The sequence below is a fragment of the Mustelus asterias genome, chromosome 14, assembly GCF_964213995.1.
Source record: "Mustelus asterias chromosome 14, sMusAst1.hap1.1, whole genome shotgun sequence".
NCBI classification, from domain to species: domain Eukaryota; kingdom Metazoa; phylum Chordata; class Chondrichthyes; order Carcharhiniformes; family Triakidae; genus Mustelus; species Mustelus asterias.
Genome location: NC_135814.1, coordinates 69,058,152 through 69,083,509, shown reverse-complemented (window position 1 = coordinate 69,083,509; position 25,358 = coordinate 69,058,152). Strand labels below are relative to the sequence as shown.

Below are 25,358 nucleotides of genomic sequence, written 5' to 3'. Positions count from 1 at the left end.
TTGCAGCCAGAGTGGATCCCAGAGCTGGAAGTGTTAACATGGTGAAAGTACTCTGTGTATATATGTATTTGTAAATAAACTGTTGGGGTTCATCATACTAACTAGTGATTGCCAATCCTTGCAATTATTACTTGCAATTATTTAAGATAATAATGAATTCTTCTCATTCTATTTCTATTGAGTCCAAACAACCCAAATGTTAACATAAATCCGGAAGGTAATATTACTACATGACAACATCACCTAATAAAGGAGTTAGTGAGGGTGAAAAAGAAGCCCCTGAAAATCCAAAAAGAAGCCCCAGAAAATAAAAAAGTAGTCCTCAAGAAAATTTCAAGATGAGCCCTCGATAATATATATTTTGACCCTGGAAGGGAACAAGACTAATGCAGAAACTAGCTCACTGATGCACCTGAGGCTGAACACTAGCTCTCTCAGGGAATACTGTACAGATGTGGACCTTGGTGGGATGGCCGATAGAAAATGTTGATGGGTCTGAACACTGAAATGCTTGGTGCATTGGCAGGTCTACCAGAAAGCCTGCAGTCACTGACAAGGCGCCTGGAGGAGGCTGGCAACAACTTTGCAGAAGGATTTTTGTAGAGATTGGAGTCCATCATGTCATAGAATCATGCAGTGCAGAAGAGCCCCTTCAGCCGTTGAATCTGCATCGACACACAGGAAACACCTGACTTCCCACCTAATCCCTGCACCAGCACTTGCCACACAAGCTTCGAAAGCTTGTGTGGCTTTTGCTACCAAATAAACCTGTTGGACTTTAACCTGGTGTTGTTAAACTTCTTACAGCACTTGCCCACAGCCTTGAATGTTATGATGTTTTTAAAGGATGTGAGGCAACTCGCCTCCACCACCCTCCCAGGCAGTGTACTCCAGACTGCCACCACCCTCTGGGTAAAAAAGGTTTCCTCACATTCCCCCTAAGCCTCTTGCCCCTCACCTTGAACCTATGTCCCCTTGTGTCTGATCCTTCAACTAAGGTGAACAGCTGCTCCTATCCACTCTATCCATGTCCCTTGCAATGTTGTACAACTCAATCAGGTCGCCCCTCAATCTTCTCTGCTCCAATAAAAACAACTCAAGCCTATTCAACCTCTCTTCATAACTTACCTGTTCCATCCTTGGCAGCATCCTAGTGAATCTCCTCTGCACCCCCTTTAGTGCAATCACACCCTTCCTATAATGTGACGACCAGAATTGCATACAGAACTCTAGCTGTGGCTTCACTAAAGTTCAATACAAATCCAACATGACTTCCCTGCTTTTGTAACCTATGCATAGATTGATAAAGGCAAGTATCCCCAAAATTCCTCTTTCATCACCCTACTAACATGTTCTTCCGCCTTCAGAGACCTATGGGCAAATACTCAAAAGTCCCTTCCACAAGACTTCCTAATGCCACGCTGTTCACTGATTACTTCTCGTCAAATTACTCCTTCCAAAGAGTAATTTGGCTATCAAGTTCCGCACACATGAGGACAGCCTCAACCGGGATCTTGGATTCATGTCACACTACCTGTAACCCCCACGACTTGCCTGGGCTTGCAATCTCACTAACTGTCCTGGCTGGAGATAATACACACCTCTTTAACCTGTGCTTAACCCTCTCTCCACTCACATTGTCTGTACCTTTAAGACTTGATTACCTGTAAAGACTCGCATTCCAACTATTATCTTGTAAATTGAGTTTGTGTCTATATATGCCCTGTTTGTGAGCACAACTCCTCACTCACCTGAAGAAGGAGCGAGACTCCAAAAGCTTGTGCCACCAAATAAACCTGTTGGACTTTAACCTGGTGTTGTGAGACTTCTTACTGTGCTTACCCCAGTCCAACGCCGGCATCTCCACATCATCCTACAACTGAGCCAATTTTCAATCTACTTAATCAAATTACCCTATATCCCATGTGCATTTGCCTTCTTTATAAATCTCCAATGTGGTACTTTGTCAGATAGAAAGGTGGTTGACTCCATGAAAACACTTGTGGACCAATCTCTTCCCCCTGTGAACAGGACTGAGGTTTGGAGATCAGTTATATAGAGAGTAAAATCTGCATCCCAATTGCTGTTGTGCCACGTACTGGTGCCTCAGTAGATTCTATGACTGTGCATAGACTGAATGAAAACTTTTGTTACAAAGTTAATTTTGTTGTTACATTTTCCAATGTATGCAAAGAATAAACTTAGTAGAAAATGATAACTTACCAACATTGTGCATTTTGTCAGATGAGGATAATAAAAGATCAATGACCAAACTATAACCAATTTCCTTGGCCATCTTTTTTCGTTGTGTCAATGTTTGCCCTGCTAATGCCCAAAGTGCTGTTGCTGCTTGCTCTCTGATCTCTATTTCAAAAACCTGAAGGAATAATTGCAGAATAATAGTGGTTGTGCCATCCTGTAATACTGTGCATTCAGACTTCAGAGTATTTCACAAAATTCTGTCATTAAATATTCTGTCACAAATAATTTTCTATCTTTAAACCCTTATTTTATACAGGAACAAAATCATTTTCATTCATTCTGGGGATATGGGGTTTGCAATCAATGCCAACATTTATTGGTCATCTGTGGTTGCCCTATAACCTTTTTGAACCATATAGTCCATGTGGCAAAAGTACTTTTACCAAGCTTTTCGGTAGGGGGTTCATATCCTCATCCATGCTTCTAGACCCTGACTATTTCAACAATCTCCAGGCCGGGTTCCCGTCTTTCACATTTGAGAAACCTGAGACATTCCAAACCTCTCCTGCCTATGTCCTCACTTGCATTTTGTCCCTTTTGCCTATCGCTCCTGAGCTACCACTATGCTAAATGGAATAGATTTTGAACAGATCAAGCAACTCAAAGCTGGGCTTCCATGAGGTGCTTTGAGCCATCAACAGCAGCAGAATAGTACTCGACCACAAATGGTAACCTCATGGAATGCCATATTCCACACTTTACCATTTTGGGGGATCAACCCTGGTTCAATGAAGAGCACATGAGGGCATGCCAGGAGCAACAGCGAGCATACCTAAAAGTGAGGTATCAACCTGGTAAAGCTACAACACAGGACTACTTGCATGTCAAACAGTCAAAGCAGCATCCAATAGACAGAGCTAAGTGATCCCACAGCCAATGGATTAGATCTAGGCTCTGCTGTCCTGTCAAATCTTGATGTGGAGATGCCGGTGTTGGACTGGGGTAAACACAGTAAGAAGTTTAACAACACCAGGTTAAAGTCCAACAGGTTTATTTGGTAGCAAATGCCACTAGCTTTCGGAACAGGCCGTCCCTTCGTCAGGTGGAGTGGAGAAATGCTCACAAACAGGGCATACAGAGACACAAACTCAATTTACAGAATAATGATTGGAATGCAGTCTTTACAGATAATCAAGTCTTAAAGGTACAAACAATGTGAATGGAGGGGGCATTAAGCACAGGTTAAAGAGATGTGTATTGTCTCCAGACAGGACAGCCAGTGAGATTCTGCAAGTCCAGACAAGCTGTGGGGGTTACAGATAGTGTGACATGAACCCAAGATCCCGGTTGAGGCCGTCCTCACGTGTGCGGAACTTGGCTATCAGTTTCTGCTCAGCGACTCTGCGCTGTCATGTGTCGTGAAGGCCGCCTTGGAGAACGCTTACGCAAAGATCAGAGGTCGAATGCCTGTGACCGTTGAAGTGCTCCCCCACAGGAAGAGAACCGTCTTGCCTGGTGATTGTCGAGCGGTGTTCATTCATCCGTTATCATAACGTCTGCATGGTTTCCCCAATGTACCATGCTTCGGGACATTCTTTCCTGCAGCGTATCAGGTAGACAACGTTGGCCGAGTTGCAAGATTATGTACCGTGTACCTGGTGGATGGTGTTCTCATCTGTGTCGATGATCCGGCATCTCACGTGAGAACACCATCCACCAGGTACACGGTACATACTCTTGCAACTCGGCCAACGTTGTCTACCTGATATGCTGCAGGAAAGGATGTCCCGAGGCATGGCACATTGGGGAAACCATGCAGACGCTACGACAACGGATGAATGAACACCGCTCGACAATCACCAGGCAAGACTGTTCTCTTCCTGTTGGGGAGCACTTCAGTGGTCACAGGCATTCGGCCTCTAATCCTCAGGTAAGCGTTCTCCAAGGCGGCCTTCACGACACATGACAGCGCAGAGTCGCTGAGCAGAAACTGATAGCCAAGCTCCGCACACGTGAGGACGGCCTAAACCGGGATCTTGGGTTTATGTCACACTATCAGTAACCCCCACAGCTTGTCTGGACTTGCAGAATCTCACTGGCTGTCCTGTCTGGAGACAATACACATCTCTAACCTGTGCTTAATGCTCCCTCCATTCACATTGTTTGTACCTTTAAGACTTGATTATCTGTAAAGACTGCATTCCAATCATTATTCTGTAAATTGAGTTTGTGTCACTGTGTGCCCTGTTTGTGAGCACTTCTCCACTCCACCTGACGAAGGGACGGCCTGTTCCGAAAGCTAGTGGCATTTGCTACCAAATAAACCTGTTAGACTTTAACCTGGTGTTGTTAAACTTCTTACGCTGTCAAATCTTGCCATGAATTGTGGTGGACAATTAAACAACAAACAGGAGAAGGAGCCCAGTACATTGACATTGGCATAAGGCAAATCTGAAGCACTTACAATAATCCTTAGCTAGATGCCAAGTGCATGATCCATTTCAGCCTCCTCCCGAGGTCCCTAGCATGACAGATGCCAGTCTTCAGTCAAATCAATTCATATCAAATTGTCCAGCCATAGTACTCCAGAACTAGCCACACCCTTAGCCAAGTTGTTACGCTACAGCTACCAGACATTTGCCCAGGTATGCCCTGAACGTAAAAAGCTAGACAAGTCCAACGTGGTCAATTACCGCCCCATCAGTCTACTCTCGATCATCAGCAAAATGATGGAAGGGGTTGTTGACACTGCTGTCAAACGGCATTTACTCAGCAATAACCTTCTCACTGATGCTCAGTTTGGATTCCACCAGGGTCACTTAGCTCCTGACCTAATTACAACCTTAGAAGGTGGCTAAGCACCATCTATTCAAGGGCAATTAGGTATGAGCAATAAATGCTGACTTTGCCACTCATGCCCACACCCTGTGAACAAATAAAAAAGAAATCTAAGAGGCAACTTATTAGAAACCTTTTTATGCAGAAAATGCTGAGAATATGATATATGTTACCTCAAGGTGCAGATGAAATAAGTAGCAAGATGCTTTTCAGGGAAAGATGGTTATGTATGGAGAAGAGATATTCTAATAGGGTGGAAGGGAGGAAGCTTTATGTGTTGGATAAATGCTGATATAGACAAGTTGGGTCAAATAAGTGACACAGAATTATTTTCATAATAAACCTAGAAATGTCATTCATTGTTTTGAAAATTACTCGAAACTTAACATGGCAACTTCATTGCAGTGTTAATGTAAGCCTTACTTGTGGCTAATCAATAAACTTTAACTTTAATGGCAGAAATTCATTCACGAACACTCCTTCTCAATTATTTGGATTCCCGGGGACAGGAAGTGCCGCAAGCCACAAACTGTATGACCTGCATTCTTCAATATCAATGAGGAATGCTGTGTGAACTAATTTCTCTCCCAACGTGTCTTCAATCTTTCCTATTTTTCAGGATTAGTTGCTGGACCACATTGCCCAAGTTGTTGATAAGTGGCAAAATTATGGCATTTACTGAAATTATGTAACTTAGATAAGCTTAAGTTGATAAAATACCTTGAGAAGCTTCAAAATGTGTTTATCAGCAGACACTTGTAGAAATTCTTTTTGTATAGTAGCATTTCTGTCAGCTAAAACCTCCACTGCTTTTATTGCTTTCATCTGCATCCTGATTTTCCGTCCGCTGAGGATATGTATCAGAGGGATAACAGCCCCTTCGGCTACAATCACATCTTGGTTCCACTTGTGTTCACGTGCAACTTCAGCCAAAGCAACTGCAGCATTACCCTGTAGAACTTCTACATAACAATTGCACATCTGTTAGAATTCTTCTCATCCTTATTGCAAATATACATAAGTTGCAACTATAAATTAAAATTCGCTAGAAAAATAAACAGCAAGCCTAGCATAACTGAAAGACAAATTAATGTTTATTTTCTCTTTTAGCTGCTATCTGATCAGCAATTGTCAATTTATATTTCAAATTTCGAACATTTATAGTTTTTCTATTGTTTTCACTATTGTTTATAGCAAAAATTGATTACTGAACTTTGTGAGGATTATGACAGAATGAAAAACTATATCTGGAAAACCTTTTGTAAAATGATTAATAAAGAAAGGAAATTTAGGGGAATTGTTACTATCAATTACTTTTCCTTGGATGTATGCCACTTTCCAATTGTTCTCCACAAAACCAATCAGAACACCTTAACTGAACCACCTTTTATCAGAGAAGCTGATACATTGGAAATGATCAGGGCGATCAGGTTGATCAAAGAACACAGAAGGCAGGGCAAGAGTGGGCGGGTCAAAGGTGATGGAGGGAAGTCAAAGATGATGGAGGGAGGATGTGCTAATGGTAGACAACCCATTGAGGTGACGCATGGCATCAGGGATGGTGTTGGGTTGCCAGCATCCAGATGGTGACACTTGTTACTGGGAAGGAGTTGGGGGCCTGGGATCGATAATTGTACTACCTGTTTCTCTCTCTGTCACCTTCCAACACCACCTAACCTGTGCCAGGGAGCAATGCCAGGGTGGACCCCAGTGTCAGCCTCATGGGGGGGGGAATTAATTTACTTGTGATGGTGGCTGGGATTGAATGTGGGGGGTGGGATGCCGGTGTTGGCTGTTTTGGAGTGCAGGGGAGGGTGGTGCGGGTAGGTGTTGGCATTAACTTGTGGGTAGTGAGAGTGGGTCGGGGGGAAGGGGTCTGATGTTCAGGGGAAGAGGGGTGAGATATCAGCATTGACTGTATAGATGGGGGGGTTGGGGGAAGATGTATAATATTTGGAGGGAAGGGCTGGAGGTGGTGGGGAAGAGAGGTTCCGACTCCAATTAGTAGGGGGGGTGTGGGGAGAGGGACACAGACTCCGATCAGTGGACAGAGTGAAGAGGAGGAGAGAAGTATCAACTTTGATTAGTGTGGAGGAGAAAAATGCTGACTCAGATCAGTGGCGGAGGGGGGGGGGAGGCAGAAGTGCCAACTTTGGTGCTGGACCCTCTGTGGGGGGCCTCGATTGCCCCCCCTTCACTCCAGTGGGGTTAGGCTGTCAGCTCCCCGCAAGTGGGGAGCTATAATAAACCCTGCTGGAGTGAACCACTCCTGGTGGGGAGGGGGGAGTGGGGTAGTGTGGAGGCTAGTGAGCCCGGAGACATCAGTCCTGGGCCCGCTAATAGCATTTAAATTAGATTCAAATGAGCTGCTGAATACATTAGGCAGCTCTGTGCCGATTTCTGGTGCGGAGCTGACGGCACTGGAAATCCGGCGTTGGGTGATGCGTGGAGGCCGTGGCGCCTACTGGGGAGCCTGCAAAATGCCTCCGCTGTGTCCCGGCCTGCTGTGCTAAAAAAGCAGCGCAGTGGGATGGGAGAATCGCCCCACCCGTTTTTTTTGACAGAATATGGTAAGATCTGAAGAGAAAAACAACTTGAGAGAAGCACATTGTTTTTCTCACCGGAACCAACACCCTGTCAAATTCTGGTTAGATCGCCCCCATAGATCTTGCAGGTCCATTCATGGGGCAGATGTTTCTAATTTTTGATGATGTGCATTCCAAATGGTTGGAGGTTCAATTAATTAAGTCTACATGGCCACAGGAACGATTGAGAAGTTGAGGCAGATTTTTGCCATCCATGGCGTTCCAGAGGTCTTAGTGTCAGAAATTTCTTAAGTCAAATGATATTCGCCATGTTCGGTCAGCACCATATCACCCAGTTTCCAATGGGTTAGCAGAACGAGCTGTACAAATGTTCAAATTATCGATGAAAAAAACAAGCCAATCGGCCATTACCTGTACATTTAACAAGTTTCTCGTTGTCATACAATACCACACCAAATGCGACCACAGTGGGTCACGCCAGTTGAATTACGAATGGGATGCCAGTTATAGACCCGTTTGGATTTAGTATTTCCAGGTGTGACAGGCAGAGTGGAGGCTAGGCAAGCCTCACAGAAAGAAAACCATGACTCCAGGAAAAAGAATAGAGTTTTCCAAGTTGATGATCTAGTCTTGGCCAAGAATTTTGCAGCAGGATCAACATGGCTGGCTGGTAAAATTGTGGAAAGGAACCAGTCTCCGACATTGTAGAAGTATAAGGTTGATGTGTAAAAGAAATTTGGTTCATTTCCAGTGTTTTCTGAAACTGAGAGGGTTGTAGAAGAGGATCTCGACCCCGGATTGATGAGTTTACTTTTTGCAACAGGCCGCTCAGATTCTTAACTCACTGAAGATCATAGTACCTAATTGAGACATTCCTCTAGGATTTGCAATTCTCCTGACGGATTAACAGTGGCGCCACGGTAGTAGTTAGCAATGCTGTCTCACAGCACCAGGGACCTGGGTTCGATTCCCAGCTTGGGTCACTGTCTGTGTGGAGTTTGCACATTCTCCCCGTGTCTGCGTGGGTTTCCTCCAGGTGTTCCGGTTTCCTCCCACAGTCTGAAAGACATGTTGGTTAGGTGCATTGACCTGAACAAGCGCCGAAATGTGGCGGGTAGGGGAATTTCACAGTAGCTTCATTGCAATGTTAATATAAGTCTTACTTGTGACTAATAAATAAACTTTTACTTTAAACTTATCAGTTTTTTCTGTTGAGTTGTGCCTGCCTATGTTTAATGATGTTCCTTTGTTTCAATCATAGGTGAACTCAGGGAGTTAGGAGGGGAAGGAATGTGGTAGCATGATGTTTTTAAGGGAGCAATCACTGAGGGCCACATGATCGGGTCAGAGCCTATGGAGAGGCAACGCGGGAAGCCAAGCCAATCGGGTGCAAGCGCATGTATCCCGAGTTGGAGAGGAAGCTCAGTAGGAGCCAGGGAGGAGAGGAGAGTTTGACGTGGATTGCGGTTCTGTAGACCATCGCATGTAAACGTTGTCCTTTGTTGAGGAAGTTGTACTCGCCCTCTCAGTGAATTGTGAAGGGAAACCATGGCATGCAAAGAATGGAGAAGATAATGAGCAAAGGGTTAACTGCTGATCAGTAATCAGCGGTACTCATAGACTTCAGTGGTGAGTGAATGGGCATAATTTAGAGGTATGGAATCTGGACAAATTAATTCTCTCTTCAAAATGGTGAGCTTCTGTTGATTGAAATCTATCATGCTACATCCTCCTGTCATTTAAATTAGGCTAATCCTGGAAACTGCAGTGGGATGAGTGCAACCCTGGTTGGAAAAATGCCCATCAAACTAGTCTTAGCTTTTAGCATTTGCATAAAATCCAGGCTTAAATTTTGGAAAAGTATTTTAGAAAATTACCTGATGACACACTTAACAGCTCCACTAATAGAGGAATTGCTCCTTCATTGGCTACTAAAGTCTGATTAGTTGGATTATTGCTGCAAAATATCTGAATGCATTTAAGTGCATTGACCAGCACATCTTCAACTTCAGACTTTAAAATCTTCACCAGAGGAGGAATCGCACCCTAGGAAATAAAAAGAATTCAAGGATGCTTAATTAGAACAGTTCCAATAAGTTGAAGATATAAACTTAAGGTTAAAATAACTGACGTTCTAAACAATTGTAACAGTATAGAAGGCGACCATTTATCCCATCATGCCTGTGCTAGCTCTCTGCAAGATCAATTTAGGTAATCTCACTTCCTCGCCTTCTCCTCACAGCCATGCAAAGCCTTCTCATCAGGAAAGTAACAACTGAATCTGCCTCCAGCCCTTTCCAAATTCTGACCACCCACTGAGTAAAAACGGTCTTCCTTATCCCTCTTTTGGATGTTTTGTCAAGAACCTTAAATCTGTGTCCTTTGGTTCTAGAGATTTTCATTAATGGAAACAATTTTTCTCTATCTACACTGACTAAATGTTTCACAACTTTGAATATCTCTATGTTACGACTAGGGAAGGAGTGAACCCTTTCCCTTATTGTTCTTAATCAGTGTGATTTTGGAGAGGAAGATATGTGATTCTTATCCTGTGGATTGTGTTGTCAATTTATAAATAACAGCAGCAAGCCTTTGTGACTTTAAACAAAGAGGCTTATTTACTTACACTTTCAACCCAAAAGTCTAAATGTTATGCCAATCATACCCACACACATACAAAAAAGTATAGTTAAGGAAATTAGCATTCTTTTACTAGTTGTAAACGAAAAGAAAAGTTCATAGTTCATATGTTTTGTTTGTGATAGAAGGAGGGTTGCGGCAGGCCCAATAAAGATAGGGGTCTTTCTTCCACTCTTGAATTGTGCAAATAGGTCAAGTTGAATATTAGGATTACTGCAGGATTCCCTCGAAGAGATGAATGTTCAACAGGTCACGAAGCTTGGCATTCGAGTTTTTGTATCAAGAAGTTGATTGTTTTACAGGTGAATTTGAAATTTTGAAATCAGGCTGGAGGACTGAACCTGGTCTCCAGGTTCTTAAGGGAAAGATGACAAAGCCTTTTACTGCAATGCTGGTACTTTGGGTATTTTCTGGAGAGTGTCCAGTTCCTTCTGGCTCTTTAGATAAACACTTCCAATCATTTTCAGTCACATGCCCAATACTTGTATTTTCCACCCAGAATGGTTGACCTAAAAGCCATTGGAGAATTTTGGATACCTTTTTCCACACTTAATCAGGATGAACTGCCTAACCATCCCTGTTTGAGGTCCAACTTAGAAGTATGGAATCTGGACTTTTGGGTAAATCTCCAGAAAGTAGCAAGCGGGAATCCCACAGATGGTATTTGTTTTGATATATTCATTCCAAGGGAAAGCCTCCACCCAGGGTGATGCGCTTAGGAACTTCACATAAGTTTCAGATAGTCTGTGTGAAGCTGCAAAGGCAGCCAACTTAACATTGGTGTCCATTTTAAATAAAATACAGTTCCAGAAACTTTTATACAAACACAAAGTCCATATTTAAAGTTATGAATTTGACATGTCTTTACTGGACAAAGGTATTAAATCTCCACTCAATCTATTCTTCTCTCAGGAGATCAATCTCAGCTTCTCTAGTATATCTAATCAGGCTGAATTCCCTCACCCAGGGAATCATGATATAAGTATTTTCTGTAGCGTCTCTAAAGCCATCACATCCTTCCTAAAGTATAGTTCCCAGAATTGGGTACATTGCCCAAGTAATATTTTATAAAAGTTCATAACTTTCATGTTTCTGTGCTGTACGCCTCTATTTATAAAGTTCAGGATCTTGTATGTCTTTCTCAATCACTTATCAACCTGTCATGCCACCTTCTGTAATGTGTGCACACATATTCCCAGGTGTCACTGATCCTATATCCCCTTTTGACGTATAGGCTTTAGTTAATATCGTTTTTTTCCCCAGCTCTCCAACCAAAATGCATCAGTTCACACCTCTGCAATAAATTTCAATTGTGAATATCTTCCTCAGGTTCTTCAAATCTGATTAATGCAGGGCTTCTGAAACCTTTTGAGCCACGGAATTCCTAGTGACCTCCCAAAAGCATTGGGTACCTTAAGCATTCTCATAATGTCAAAGCGTCTTTTTTTGCCACAAAATATGTGCGAACACAGGAATCAAAATAAACAGGTCTCTTCTAGCTATATCTATGTATATATTAGAATTGGGAAGAGCCACACAGTAACAATTACATTCATCAGCTACAAGGCCCCCTCATATCAACCCCAAGCCATGCCACCCTCCTATGCCCCTTAACATTAACCCTTGATGTAGTATCCACTGGAGGAGTGGGTAATCTGGTAATAATTATAAGTTATCTTATTAAAACAAACTTGAGTGTTACCCTTCGTCATCTTTAATGGGAAGAATGATGCTGGAAACCTGATTTTCATACAGGACACACGCATCTCCCCTTCACATACACACAAACACACACTCATTCCCCTCTCTCACACACACTCATCCTCTCACACACACACACACACACACATCCTCACACAGAAACACATATCCTCCCACATAAATAAATAGACCCACCTGTCTTTGAGGCCCAAACCCCACCACTCCTTTTCTGAGGCCTGAACATTCCCCTTGCTCCTTCCCTGAGGCCTGAACAAACCCCCACCTTTTTCCTGAGGCCTGAATGCCCCTGCCTGTCCACCCCGGCTCCATTCCTGAGGCTCAAAATCCCATATCGCTCCTTTCCTGAGGCCCAAACCCCTCCCCCTGCTCTTTTCCTGAGGTCGCCACCGCCAGAAGACACATGCCTTTTCTCCTTGCCGCCGCTGCCCCGCTTCTGGCCAATTCGTCTTCTGCTGGCTTCTGCATCACCTTGGCCTCGCTGTTGACCAGGGGCTTTTCTGCTCAGCAACAGGCTTCAGTCAATCTATCAGTGTCCAGTGCTGCAAGAGGTCTTGCTCTGATTGGCCCATTTGATTTCTATAATTCTTTTAAAATTTTACTCATTCGAACTGGCGTTTACTGGTCATGTGGCGGCTGCCAGCTTCATGGATCCCCTGGAGGACATTCATGGATCTCCTTTGGGAACCCCTGGATTAATGTACTGTGCCAGGTCACATCTAATTTATGGCTTTAACATTCAGCAGCTCAAGCAATAACATCATTTTATTTATGGATAAATGCCAATTAGTACCCAATAGTGGCAACTGGCTTGGTTAAAAGATTCAACGCATAATTTTGGATCTGGTTGCTTCCATTGTTTTGGTGCTACTGGTGTCATTCAGGACCAAAATGGTTTTTGATAAGTATGCACACTCTTCTGCCATGAATTGCACTCAATGCCCTCATCAATGCACCCACAGTCCTCATCAATGCACCCACAGTTAAAATCTGCCAGAAGTATGGCATGCAGGCAAATCATAATGGCAATTAACATGTCAACTTGATACCAACTGTATCATTTCGAAGCTCAGTGCTGCAGCTAATGCCCTTATTTAATCTCACAGAGCTAACTATGCATTAAACCATGAAGTGGAGGTGCCGGCATTGGACTGGGGTGGGCACAGTAAGAAGTCTCACAGCACCAGGTTAAAGTTCAACAAACTTATTTGGAATCATGAGCTTTCAGAGTGCTGCTTCTTCATCAGGTGAGTGGAGGTTAGTTCACAAACACGGCATATATAGGCAAAGACACAATTGCAAGGTAATTACAGATTAGAATGTGAAGTAGGGAGGGCTGCTCAATAGTGCTATTTATAGGTGGGGGAAGGGGAGTCCCATGCATATGAGGGTCTGGGGGATGGGGGAGTCACATGGGAGGTTGGGCGTTGTGGAATAATGTCAGGTGGTGATTAGTTGGTTGGGGGCGGGGGAGCTACCCGGGGTCTAGGGGTTGTGAAGGGTGCAGGATCAACCTGAGTGTTTAAAATGGTTATCCAGAATGTTTTCCATGTGCCTGCTCCAAGCGTGATATTCCATCGATGTATGGAGAAAGTCAACAAGATGTACGACTGCAGATTAAATTCAAGGAGTGACTGGAACATGGGATGAATAATGCACAAAGGTTTGCATTGTTCTCGCTTACTAGTAGACCTGACTATTTTCTTGCCATATTTGTGACATTATCAAAGCTTTTTCCAGATTTTTGATTGAAATTTGCAATGATTTTCAAAACAGTTGCCTCCAGGCACTCAGAAGTGTGGGTTTGTAGCTGGATAAAACAGAGAAATCTCTCTACAACTTCACCATCACTGGTAACATATCTTAAAATTAATGTTAATTGGACCACATGATTCACAACTGGTGTTGAAACAACTATTATGGAATAGTATTTGGCATCTTTAACTTCATTAGTGAATTGGTTTCTGTGCCGCTCTGCCATTATGGTAATGAAATGCTCTTTGAGAAGCTCATCAGATTTACTGCGGTATTGAAGGCAGGCTAAAAGAAATTACCTCCTCGACTCATCATTTTCTGTTAAAGGAAGGTAGTAGTTTGACTGTGGTAACAACACATCTCAGCATTTTCCTCCAGTATCATAGAATCCCTACAGTGCAAAAGGAGGCCATTTAGCCTATCAAGTCTGCACCGACTCTCCAACAGAGCATCTTACCCAGGCCTATCTCCCCATATGATTCAGATAACCCCATGCATTTACCCCGCTAATTCCCCTCAGGACGTTAAGGAGCAATTTAGCAAGATCTCTTGCAACATTCTGCCAGTACCCATCGACAATGCTGGTTTCCCTTTACTAGGGTCAGGGAATAATTTGCAAACATAACCGTACAGTGCCTTAGAGGTTTCTGAAAAAAATCAACCAATTTGGGATGGCATGGTGGCACAGTGGTTTGCACTGCTGCCTCACAGTGCCAGGGACCTGGGTTCAATTCCGGCCTCGGGCCACTGTCTGTGTGGAGTTTGCACGTTCTCCCCATGTCTGCATGGGTTATCTCCGGATGCTCCGGTTTCCTCCCACAGACCAAAGATGTGCGGGTTAGGTTGATTGGCCATGCTAAATTGACCCTAGTGTCAGGGGATTAGGAGGGTAAATCTGTGGGGTTATGGGAATAGGGCCTGGGTGAAATTGTGGTTGGTACAGACTGGATGGGCCGAATGACTTTCTGTAGGGATTCTATAATTCTATTCTCCTTCTTGTTTCTCTTCACCCTCGGTAGGGATTCATGAGGGTTTCTCAACTGCTTCTGGCCTCCAACATCAAACGCTTTTTTCAAATTTTTCATATAACCTATGTTCGCTGGTCTATTTATTATGAAATATTCTATCATACCCAGTGGAACAGATTTTGACCATAAGGCAACGTCTTCAGGGTAGGTTTCTTCCCTCATTTCAGCTGCAGAAGAATGAGCTTGAGTAGTATTTTGTACTTCCATTTCCATTTCAGAGTCCACTTCCTCTTGTTCTTGAACTTCTTGTTCAATATATTCAGGCAATGTGGTATCTCTGGAAATCGGCAAGTCAAAGTCATTAGATAACTGTGGTGGATAAGGATGGGGATAAAATTATGCACTGCTCAATACTTCCAACTTTGTAAAGTAAAATGGCAAACTGTCTTTTGCCATCAGTTTTCTGTGTTTTTGACTGCAGTGTTGCTTCATATTGGCCGATCTTTCTTGATTTTAACAAATGAATTTTCTGAAATTGCAGGCTTTTTTGCCGTCCTCAGTCCTGGGGTTCATGTTGTCCTTGTACACATGATGACCACGCTGTTATGCTGGCTCACTGGTTGTTTGGCTATTGTATGGCCTTGGCCTTGCCATCAGTTGCCCAGCCTTCCTCAGCCCTGGCTGGGGTTCAAGTCGCCTCTGCTCATTCAATGACTTCTTTGTTCTGCTGGCTCACTGGCTGCCTGCCTGTCTATCTGGCCTCCTCACCTCACCCTCAGCTCATTGCCCAGCCATCCTCAGCCCTGTTGACCTGGTTGAATTGCCCCACTGCTCCCCAAAATGATCGCCGTTGCTTCCTCAGGCTTGCACCTCACCTCTGCTCAGCAACAATTTTGAGAAATGTGCTTGCTCATTCACTGGTTGCCTCACCTGCTGCCTGGCCTCCTCACTTTGTCTCACCTCATACTCGGTTTGTTGCCCACCAACCCTTTTAACCTTGTTGTTGGCCTGATTGAGCCATCCCATTGCTCTCCTTGACTACCGCTGGCACCTCACCTCTGTTCAATGATGACGACCTTGGGAAATGTGCTGACTCACTCACTAGCTTCCTCTCCTGCTGCCTGGCTGGCCTCCTCACTCACTCTCGGTTCAGTGCCCACCAGCTCTTTCAGCCTTGCTGCTGGCTTGACCGTGTTGTCCCGCTGCTCCCTTCGACAACCGCCGGCACCTTCTCCTAGGCCCTTGCTCCTGAGGCAAGCTCACTGTTGGCTCAGACTGCTCTTGCCTTTTTTTAAAAACTTAGTTCGCCCCTCCATTCTGCTCAGCCCTGGCATTGGGGTTGACAGTTGCCCTGCTGCTCCCCTCGATGACTACCAGCTAATGCCTGCCCTCCTTGCTTGGCCCTCGCAAGCTTATACATCCAAAGTAATCTTACGACCTCAGTGTTGGCTCAGGCTGCCTGCCTGGCTATCTGGCCTCCTCAGCCCTGGTTAAGAAACCTGGGTTGCTGCTGTTTTAAAACTATTTTTAGAGATCTTGTTACTGCTGCTCTCTCTTCTGAAGTCACCAAACTCTCAATGATGAATGTTTTCCTGTACTAACCGGTCTTTACCAATCAGAGCCTAATGTTGCTCTGTATTGTTTGCTGATTGGCTCAAGAAATACAAATGAGCCTATCAGCAAGTTCAGAGTTCTCAAGCTCTGATTGGTGCCCCAAAGCCACCAGGCAGCACGGAGCCCCACCATTGGTCACAGGGCCCTGTGTCTAGGCACGATATATTTCATTGCAAGTCTGCCTCAGAGTGACTCTGTTGTGCTTAGCACCTATGAGCTCCAAGATCCTTTCCTCATGCCCAATGAGAGGCTTGTGGCACGGTGGACCCTGCCAGTCTTCTCTCGCTCCCTCCGGTTGTACCGAGCATCTCCTGATCAAAGAAGAGAATGCTTGAGAGGAGTTACATGTTACATAGGTTGGATCACTGCATTTCAGATCATTCCCCATTGTCCCCTAAGTAAGATAGCCCAATTCTGTGTGGCATGTCATCACTGGGGTGAATTGGGCTCCAGAGGTTGTGAACCAGCTCCCTCCAGAACACTGAGCACATTCACATGCAAGGGGAAGACTCATACATGCATGTGATGTCGAGGCTACTCATTCCCTCAGTGCCAATGCTGGGTCCCCTCCCTTCCTTCCTGACCAGCCCCCATCCCCACTTCATGCAATGTCCCATGTCTTCGGAAGGGTAAAGGAGGCCCAGTGGTCATTTCACCAATGTGTATGTACTGAAGTGGGGCTGTGAGGCAGGACACTGTTGCCACTGGTCTTTGAACACTGACATTTTGGAGTTTGTGTGGATTGTGTGACCGTGGATAGGACTTGCCCTGGCGGAGCAAATGAGGTTATTCGCCCTCTTTTGGCACTGGGTTGCCGACCTTCTCTGCACCCCATGGACGTTAAAGGCATCGGTCATCTGCCCCATGCCGGGTTTGTCTCCCTGCTGGACCTCTTCTTCCCTTCTGCTGGGAATAGAATGTCCCTCCTCACCTTAACATGGTCAAACAGAATGCCCAGTGATGTGTCACTAAACTTAGGAGCTTAACCCTTATCTCCCCATCCTGACATCTTGCGCAAACGCTGCTGGCAGTGGGGATGTTGGTGCCTTTTAAATATGGCACCTGGATATGGCAGCAGGTTATGCACCATTCAGGCCTGTTCCACTACTGAAGATGGCATAAAACACCCTGTAACATAATTAATGAGGTTGGGCTCAGAGGATTGGATTTATTTTCCCGCCGGCCACTGAAGCCCTTAGTCAAGGATTTGTTTCACTGAAAGTAATAATGTGCTTGGCAGAACACAGCTATGGAATTCTTGACACCTGAGAAGTTTTTTCTGATACCCTTTACCAGTTATTAATTATACAATGTAGCAGTACGCTAACGTGTTGTACCAGAGAGAAATAGGGAATGAGTCATTGTCCATGATCCCCAACAGACAGACTTGAAGCAAAAATCAGCAGAGGTGCAAAAACATGATGGGGTAGAATTTTCAATTTGGGTATAATGTCTGGATGCAAATTGTGCTAATTCTCATTTTGATTTTATGCTTCAACAAGTGGCTAACCCATCTCCTACGAATAACCGGAGTTGAAGTAACTGAAAATGACTTTAAAAAAATCTATGCCAAAACATTTACTAGTTTAATTGGAGTGCAGCAGTCAGTTTCAGAGAAAATTAAATATTTTTAATATTTAAAAGCTTTTAATAATGTCTAAAAATAAGAACTTATTTTTAAGAGTCTCTTCAATGTCCCACAAGTAGTAGAAATATAACATGGTGATTAATTTGACCTAAGGCCATGGCTAATTTATCGGTTAGGGCAGCTTTCAGTTTCACTTTTTAAACCAGCATAAAAAGGTACAGAAACTCAATTTGTGGTGGACTTAACTTACAATTGAAATTGTTTATTAAAGCAAAATACTGCGGATGCTGAAAATATGAAATAAAAACAGAAAGTGCTGGATAACTTCAGCAGGTCTGGCAGCATCTATGGAGAGAGAAACAGTTAACATTTCAAGTCTAAACAACCCTTCTAGGTTCTGCAGAAGGGTCATTAAGATTCAAAAATGTAACCCTTTTTTTCTCTCTCTCCACAGATGCTGCCAGACCTGTTGAGTTTATCCAGCATTTTCTGTTTTTATTATACTTGAAATTCCCTGATCTTTTGTTTGGACGATTTTAGGCAAATTGTGCTGGAAAAGTCACTGCAACCTAGTAGAAACTGTACTCTGACATTCCTTCAGTGGCACAAAGAGAATAAATAGATTTAAAAGTGTCGAGTTTTGTTAAATAATAAACCATTCCACAGTTCAAATAACGTAGTCAAAACATTCTGCAATACAAAAAAGGGATAAAAAAATTATGGTACCCCATTTCTTTGATAATTGTTCAAATATATATATTATAGAAAATTGAGTGCTATAAACAAGCATTACTTACAAGAGAAGCAATTAGAGTGGCGTGATCCTCAATCTGGGCAATATCACACAGGATGACAGAGCAACGAGACTGAAGTTCAGGCTGTTGACTGTGCAGTAATCCAATAAGCACTGGGATGATACCAAAATTAATAATCGCATGACAGACTGGCAGATAGGTGGAAAGATTACACAGCACAGCAGCAGAAATGCATTGTAGTGTCTCATGCTTACTGCGTAACAGATTTATAAGAGCAGGAATGCTACCTAAATCAAAGAATTGAAAAAGTCAGTGTCAGTTGGTGCAGTCTACACTCCTGAACTTTTCAGCAACTTTCAAAGTTTCCATGGACTTTGTCGAGAAATCAGTAAAATTGAATTGTTTAAAATCAGCTTTTATGAGGCTCATAAGTTCAGGACAGGCAAGAAGGGTCAAATGGCCACCTCTTATGCTGAAACATTTCAGCACAGGACAATGAGGCACAATGTATCCTTAATCCAATCTATAGGCAAATTCACATTGCTGCTGGGACTAAGTGGTACTGAAAGGATAAGGGTAGCCAATGCATGGGAAAATGACCACTTGCAAGTTCCCCTACAAGGCACACCATCTTGACTTGGAACTTGTGATATTAGTGTGCCTTTAAGAAGTTTTTAAAAAAATGCTCTCTGCAGCAAGGCCTTAGGTAATGTTATTGTGGGAGGAGGAAAAAACTGTGGGCAGGTCAGGTGACAGGGGTTCATGTTTCAGTTTCAGATTGTGAGATGGAGTGTTAAAAGCATCAAGTCAGTCTCTCTCCCTGTTTGTTTTTTTTTGGAAATTCTGTTGGTTAGCTGAAAACAAGATCTTGTTTTCCCGAACGGAGGAAATCTGCTGTTTTTGGGGGCTAGACCAGAGTTTCTCAGGTGGTTTGGAAACCTGTCCTGTTTTCAAACTGCTCTGAGTCACAGGAGTATTTGATGGCAGCCTCATAAGGAAAATAATCAATACCTATACTGTTTGAAGGGTTTTGTCTATGGAAGGTTTTGGTTTTGATTGGAACATCATTAAATATATTCATTAAGGGTTATACATTAGTTGGTTGTTTTGTTTTGTTTGTAATTGTAAAAGTTTGAGCTAATTTTCTTGCTATGCATCTTAACTATATTCTTAAATAAACTTTGTTTGATTAAAAGCTCCCTAGTGGGTCTTTTGAATCACACCTGAAGTGGAACATATCATGCTTATTCTAGCCAAATTCAAGATGCAAAACTTATGATTCAGGCAGGCTTCATAAAACACTTTGAAGTTTCTAACCTGAACCAAAACAAACTATATTGCTATTCATACACTGTCAATGAGGTTGGTGGAGTTGTCGGAAGTTCAGTGGGAAGGTTTGGGTGGTCATTAGAAGGAGGTCAAGGGGTTGCCTGTGGGATCGGGTGGTCAGTGGATGTTGGGTGGTCAGTGGGTATGGGTAGAAAGGGTCAGGGAGGTTGCTGGTCAGTGAAAGTCAGGTGGTCAGTGGGAGAGGTTTGGGTGGTCAGTAGGAATCAGATGGGCTGTGGAGGGGGTTGTGTGGTCAGTGGAATGGTTAGGATAGGTCAGGAGTTGGCTGACCAGTGGGGTGGGGATTAGGGTTGTCAGTGGGGGCTCCGGTGGTCAGTTAGGATGTTGGGAGGACAGTGGAGTATGGGGTGTTGATCTGTGGGGAGATAGGATGGGAAGAGTAGTCTTTATTGGTGTGGGGTAGGGGATGGGATGAGTTGGGGGAATTGGGTGGTCAATTAGTGGTCAGTTAGGGGGAATCCTAGGGTAGCCACAGAAGGGTCAGAAGGGTGGCGGTTAGTCCATGAGGAGATAGGATGGGTCTGAGGGTTAGGCAGTCACTAGGGATCAGGTGTTCAGTCGGAGGTGTACCAACTGCAGGTAGTTTGGTAGTTTTTAGTGGGGTGGGAATGGACTGTCAGGGGTTGGGACAGCATTTGGTGGGAGGAGTAGTTGGGGGGTTGGGAAGGTAGTTGGGATGCTGAAGGGGTAGTATGGGGATGGGGACAATTGGGGTAGTCTCTGGGGTTGGAGGGGTAGTTGGACAGATTTAGGGGGTCAGGAGGGTAGACATGGGGGTGGGAGGGGTAGTTGAAAGGGTTGGGGAGTCCATGGAGGGGGTCAATACTTTAGTTCCCCAGAAGTTAGAAAGGATTTTAAGTCTTCTGACTTGGGTAACTAACCAGGAAAATCGGAGTTTTGGATGATTCCCAGTTTGTACTTCTGGGTAATCGCCATGCAACCCTTCCATGATGATCCTCAGTGCATATTCTGGGGTACCTTCTGTGTACAATCCTCTGGAGCTCAGAAGATATGTGTCTTTATTTTGAGCCAAAATGTAATATGTCAGTAACTGAGTGCATGAGGGCAGGATTTTCTGGGTCAGTCTTCCTGTCCCAGTGAATTTGACCCCCTGCAGCGGGTTTCCTGGCAGCAGGGCAGGCAAGCCATTGAAAACCCCTAGACATTGGCAGGACCGGAAAATCCCACTGTAGCCAATGGTTTGCCACATCTGCCGTGAGCCGAAGTGGTCAACATCTTTCGAACAACTTTAGAATCTAGAACTAAAATCAAATTGTCTACAAGAAAATAGACAATTGATGTTTGATGTTTTAATTAGGTTTTGAAGATTCAAAACACTGCAATGGAACAGTTAATTTATTTACATTTTTGCAAAGACTGAAAACATTATTACAAAGCATATGCACATATATCAAAAGTTGCATTATTATTGCCTTTTGTGTAACAAGAGATTATAAGTCCGGAGCAGCAAGTTTGGGAGGAGCGGATGAGGGACCAAAAGCAACATTAATTCTGAATTTGTTTTTAAAGTGAAAACAAATATAGAAAAGTGTGGAGTTTAGGAAGAAAAGTAATGTAAAGTTGTGATCGCTGAAGGCTCTGGCATCACTAATGGTTTTGTTGTGACAAATACATTGTAGCCATAGTCAGAAAAATAGGAGTTCCATGCCGAAACATAGGGTTAAAGGAAGTGACAGATGTAGGGACTGATTAGTAAATGAGGATGATAACTTCATGGCTACAGTTATACATCTGGCTTCATGGAAAATATAGACACTGCATTCATCATAACAGAATGGAAAATAGACAAGTGGGGGTGATCTTACTTTCTCGTCCCACTGGTCGATGAACGGGGCAATCCAGTAAGATCATGAGAGAGGTGAAAAATCGAGTTTGGGCCCCTGGGCCCGGATTTCCAGCAAGATCAGTCTTGTAACTGGGAAGAGCGCAAGGTTGATCTGACTATTTAAATCAATTCAATTGTTGATTCAATTATTATTAGTGAGTCTGGGATGCAATCACCCAGGCTCACCTGCCTTAGCAGCCTCACTGCAATGATCACCTATGCTCCCCATCAACTGGGACTTGTCATGATGGCCTCACTGGTACAACTGGAGTCCATTGCGGATCCTGGCATTACCCACCCGCATGCCCACTGGGCACTGTAGAGCGCCAAGGGGGAGGGGCCTGAGGAGGCAGTTTTGGGATGGGCAGAGCTTGGAAGGGGCAGGTTGTGGGGGAGACAGGCGGAGGGAAGCTGCATACTTTGCAACTGGGGATCAGCAATCGACCGGACCGGGCAAGGGGGGTGGGTGCGATTGACCGGGCTAGGCCATGGGGGGATGGGTGATTGACCGGTGGTGGGTGGGGTCCAACCAACTGCAAAGGCCATGATCGTGGGATAGGGGAGGTGGGCGGTATCCAGGGGGGTTGGAGGTGATTGACAGATCTCTCTGTTTAGTTGCACCGAACAGATAGATCTGCACATGTGTGATTGCGCCCTCTACTGTGAGCTGCTAGCTTTCTGGCAAGCTTAGGCCCTGCCTCTCCCCCTACAGATAGGAGTGGCATAAGATTGGACTTGTGGCTTCGCCAAAAAAAAGATCTGAAACTCTCCAGTTTGCATGTTCGTTCGGGACTTAGAATTTTTTTTGTAAGATCACCCCAAATGTCTTTGAAACAGGTTGGAATCAGGAAGTGAAGTGTCCTTTGTCCCCTTTTTTGTGTGCCAAATATACATGAAGCTGCTCAATGCTGGAAGTTAGGCTGTTTAGCTGGTCAGCACATTAAAATGAATGTCATTTTGAAACATTCCATTTAAAAGATATTAACAATGCACAGAATCTAATACATAATGACTTCACATACTTAGTAACTACAGAATGAAATTCTACAGATTGGGTGTGGGGAAAGCTCATTCTATTACAAGGAGATGCAATTGTATGAGATTCAAACCCTATAATGCATCAATGTTCACATTGTCAGGGACCATGGGAACACTGATAATTATGGCTCCTTCACAGAAAACAGTTTGTGATCAAAAATACTTATTAAGACATGTTTGAGAGCAATCTCATATCAGTCATCTGGGAGGCAAGCACACCACAGAGGGAAGAGATCCTGCTCATTATAGGAAGAACCCTGCTCAGAATCCACTAGCAGGCAGAGAAATTGGGATAGCCATTTACCTACTGATTTGAAGAATCAAACCAGATCTTCACTACTGGGGCTCGACTACACATCAACTGCAGCAAAACCAGAAACCTGTGTTGCCAGTAGTAAGGCACTCTGAACTTAACATCCATTTCTTCAGTGAACTAAAAAGGAATCATCAGGCCTGCCATGTTTCCAGCTTCTAGCTCTGAAGACTCAAGAGTGACAGTGAATCTCTTACTTTTTCAAAACCTAAGTACATTACCTCTTTTATAATAACCTTCTCTTGTATATGTATGTGTGTGTGGCTTGTATGTGTATGTGAGTGGAGAATACATTTTAGGTATTAAGAAATAAACATTTATTCTTCCTTTTTTGAACTTATGGTAAAGCCTGTCTTGTGTCCATTCTTGAGAGTTAAGGGGTTAAAACTTTTCTTTTTTAAAATGCATCTTGTTATGGTCAATCAGGAGGCAGAGATTGGAGGAGGGTGGAAAACTATCATACCATTTCTCTCCCCTGTCCATAATAATAGTTTTAAAATTCTTTTGTCATTTGCATTGGATTTGTTGTACTTTTCTATTTGTCTTTCTCACCTGAAGAATGAACTGCTTTCCAGTATTGCTTTTTTACCACACAAAGAACCTCAAGTGACCTCACTCCCATCTCCTGCTTTTTATATTCATTGCTCTCCAACATCTCTGGAAAAGTAATAAGGGACTTGATAAGCCAGTATACAAAAATAAAATACCACAGCTGCTGGAAATCTGAAATTAAAACAAAAACTGCTGGAAATACTTAGCAGGCCAGGCAGCATCTGCGAAGAGAAACAGAGATAATGGCCGGGATTTTCCAACAACACACTCCTGACTTGTGCCTTGTAGACTTAGGGCCTCAGGAGGTAATTTATTTTCCACAGAACTCCCAGCCTTTGAACTGCCCTTGGAACCATAGTATTTATATAGAACGATAGAATAGAACCCCTACAGTGCAGAAGGTGGCTATTCAACCCACCGACTCTCCGAAAGACCAACTTACCCCTGCTTACCCCTTCCTTCTCCCTGCTTTATCCCACACCTCTACACATTTACCATGACTAATCTACCTAAGGATAGATTTGAATGGATACAATGGATAGATTTGATAGATACAACACCTTTGGATACCAAGGGGCAAATTAGCATGGCCAATCCACATCTTTAGATTGGCTGGTCCAGTTAATTTTCTGGTTAATTGTACCTGGGATGTTGATGGTGGGGGACTCAGTCATGAAAATGCTGTTGGCTCTAAGGGAGATGGCTATGTTTTTTTTCCTTTTTGGAGATGGTCAGTGCTTGGCACTTGAGTGGTGTAAATGTTACTTCCACTTATCAGCCCAAGCTTGAATGTTATCTAATTCTAGTTGCTAATGGACATGAACAACTTCAATATCTGAGTCATGAATGCTGCCGAACACTATGAAATTGTCAGTAAATATTCCAACTTCTGACTTTATGATGGAGGGAAGGTCATCACACTTTCAGCTGAAGACAGCTGGATCTTGGCACCATCCTGAAGAAGTCTGGTAGCAATGTCTGGGGCTACGAAAATTGCCACCAACAACAACAATAATCTTCCTTTCAGACAGCTACATCTCCAACAAGTTGAGAACTTTCCACTGATCTCATTAATAGGGCTCTTAGATGCCACGCCCTGTCAAAGTTTGGCTTGATGTCAAGGGGCAATCACTCTTGTCTCACCTCTTGAATTCATCCTTGGCCAGATTTGGATAAAGGCTGTTATGCCTCGGCAGAACTAAAACTGCATTGGTGAGCAAATTACTGTGGAATAAGTGCTACTTGATAACACTGTTAACTACACTTACTATCAGTTTGTTTATATTTGAGTGCAGACTGATGGGATTGGATTTGTTCTTCTTTTTGTGGACAGGACAGTCCTGGACAATTTTCCACAAAGTTGAATTCTGATGAAAGGTCACAGACCTAAAACATTACTCCTATTTCTCTCTCACAGAAGCTGCCTGGTATGAGTATTTCCAGCATTTTCGGTTTTTGCTCCTACTTTTGTGTTGGCAGCAAATTGAAATTTTGTTCCTTATGCCCATGTCAAAATCCAATACATATACTGAGAACAATATTGAACCCTGCCAGGCTGAGCACTTACCTTGAAAGTTTCCTTTCCATGAGTTAATTTTCTATCCCTACTATGAAATATCCTCTTATACTGTGGA

The 25,358-nt window shown here is 43.6% G+C and overlaps 1 protein-coding gene across 1 annotated transcript in view; it reads right to left on the bottom strand.

The window, feature by feature from the left end:
• ankar (ankyrin and armadillo repeat containing) overlaps positions 1-25,358 on the bottom strand; it is a 113,219-nt gene that overhangs the window by 30,337 nt on the left and 57,524 nt on the right. Inside the window, exons 9-15 of the mRNA XM_078227713.1 lie at positions 23,725-23,829; positions 18,668-18,912; positions 14,833-15,037; positions 13,654-13,985; positions 9,464-9,632; positions 5,761-6,002; positions 2,224-2,377 (exon numbers count right to left, since the gene is read on the bottom strand). Of these exons, the coding sequence (XP_078083839.1) occupies positions 2,224-2,377; positions 5,761-6,002; positions 9,464-9,632; positions 13,654-13,985; positions 14,833-15,037; positions 18,668-18,912; positions 23,725-23,829 (1,452 nt within the window). The remainder of the gene's footprint in view (positions 1-2,223; positions 2,378-5,760; positions 6,003-9,463; positions 9,633-13,653; positions 13,986-14,832; positions 15,038-18,667; positions 18,913-23,724; positions 23,830-25,358) is intronic.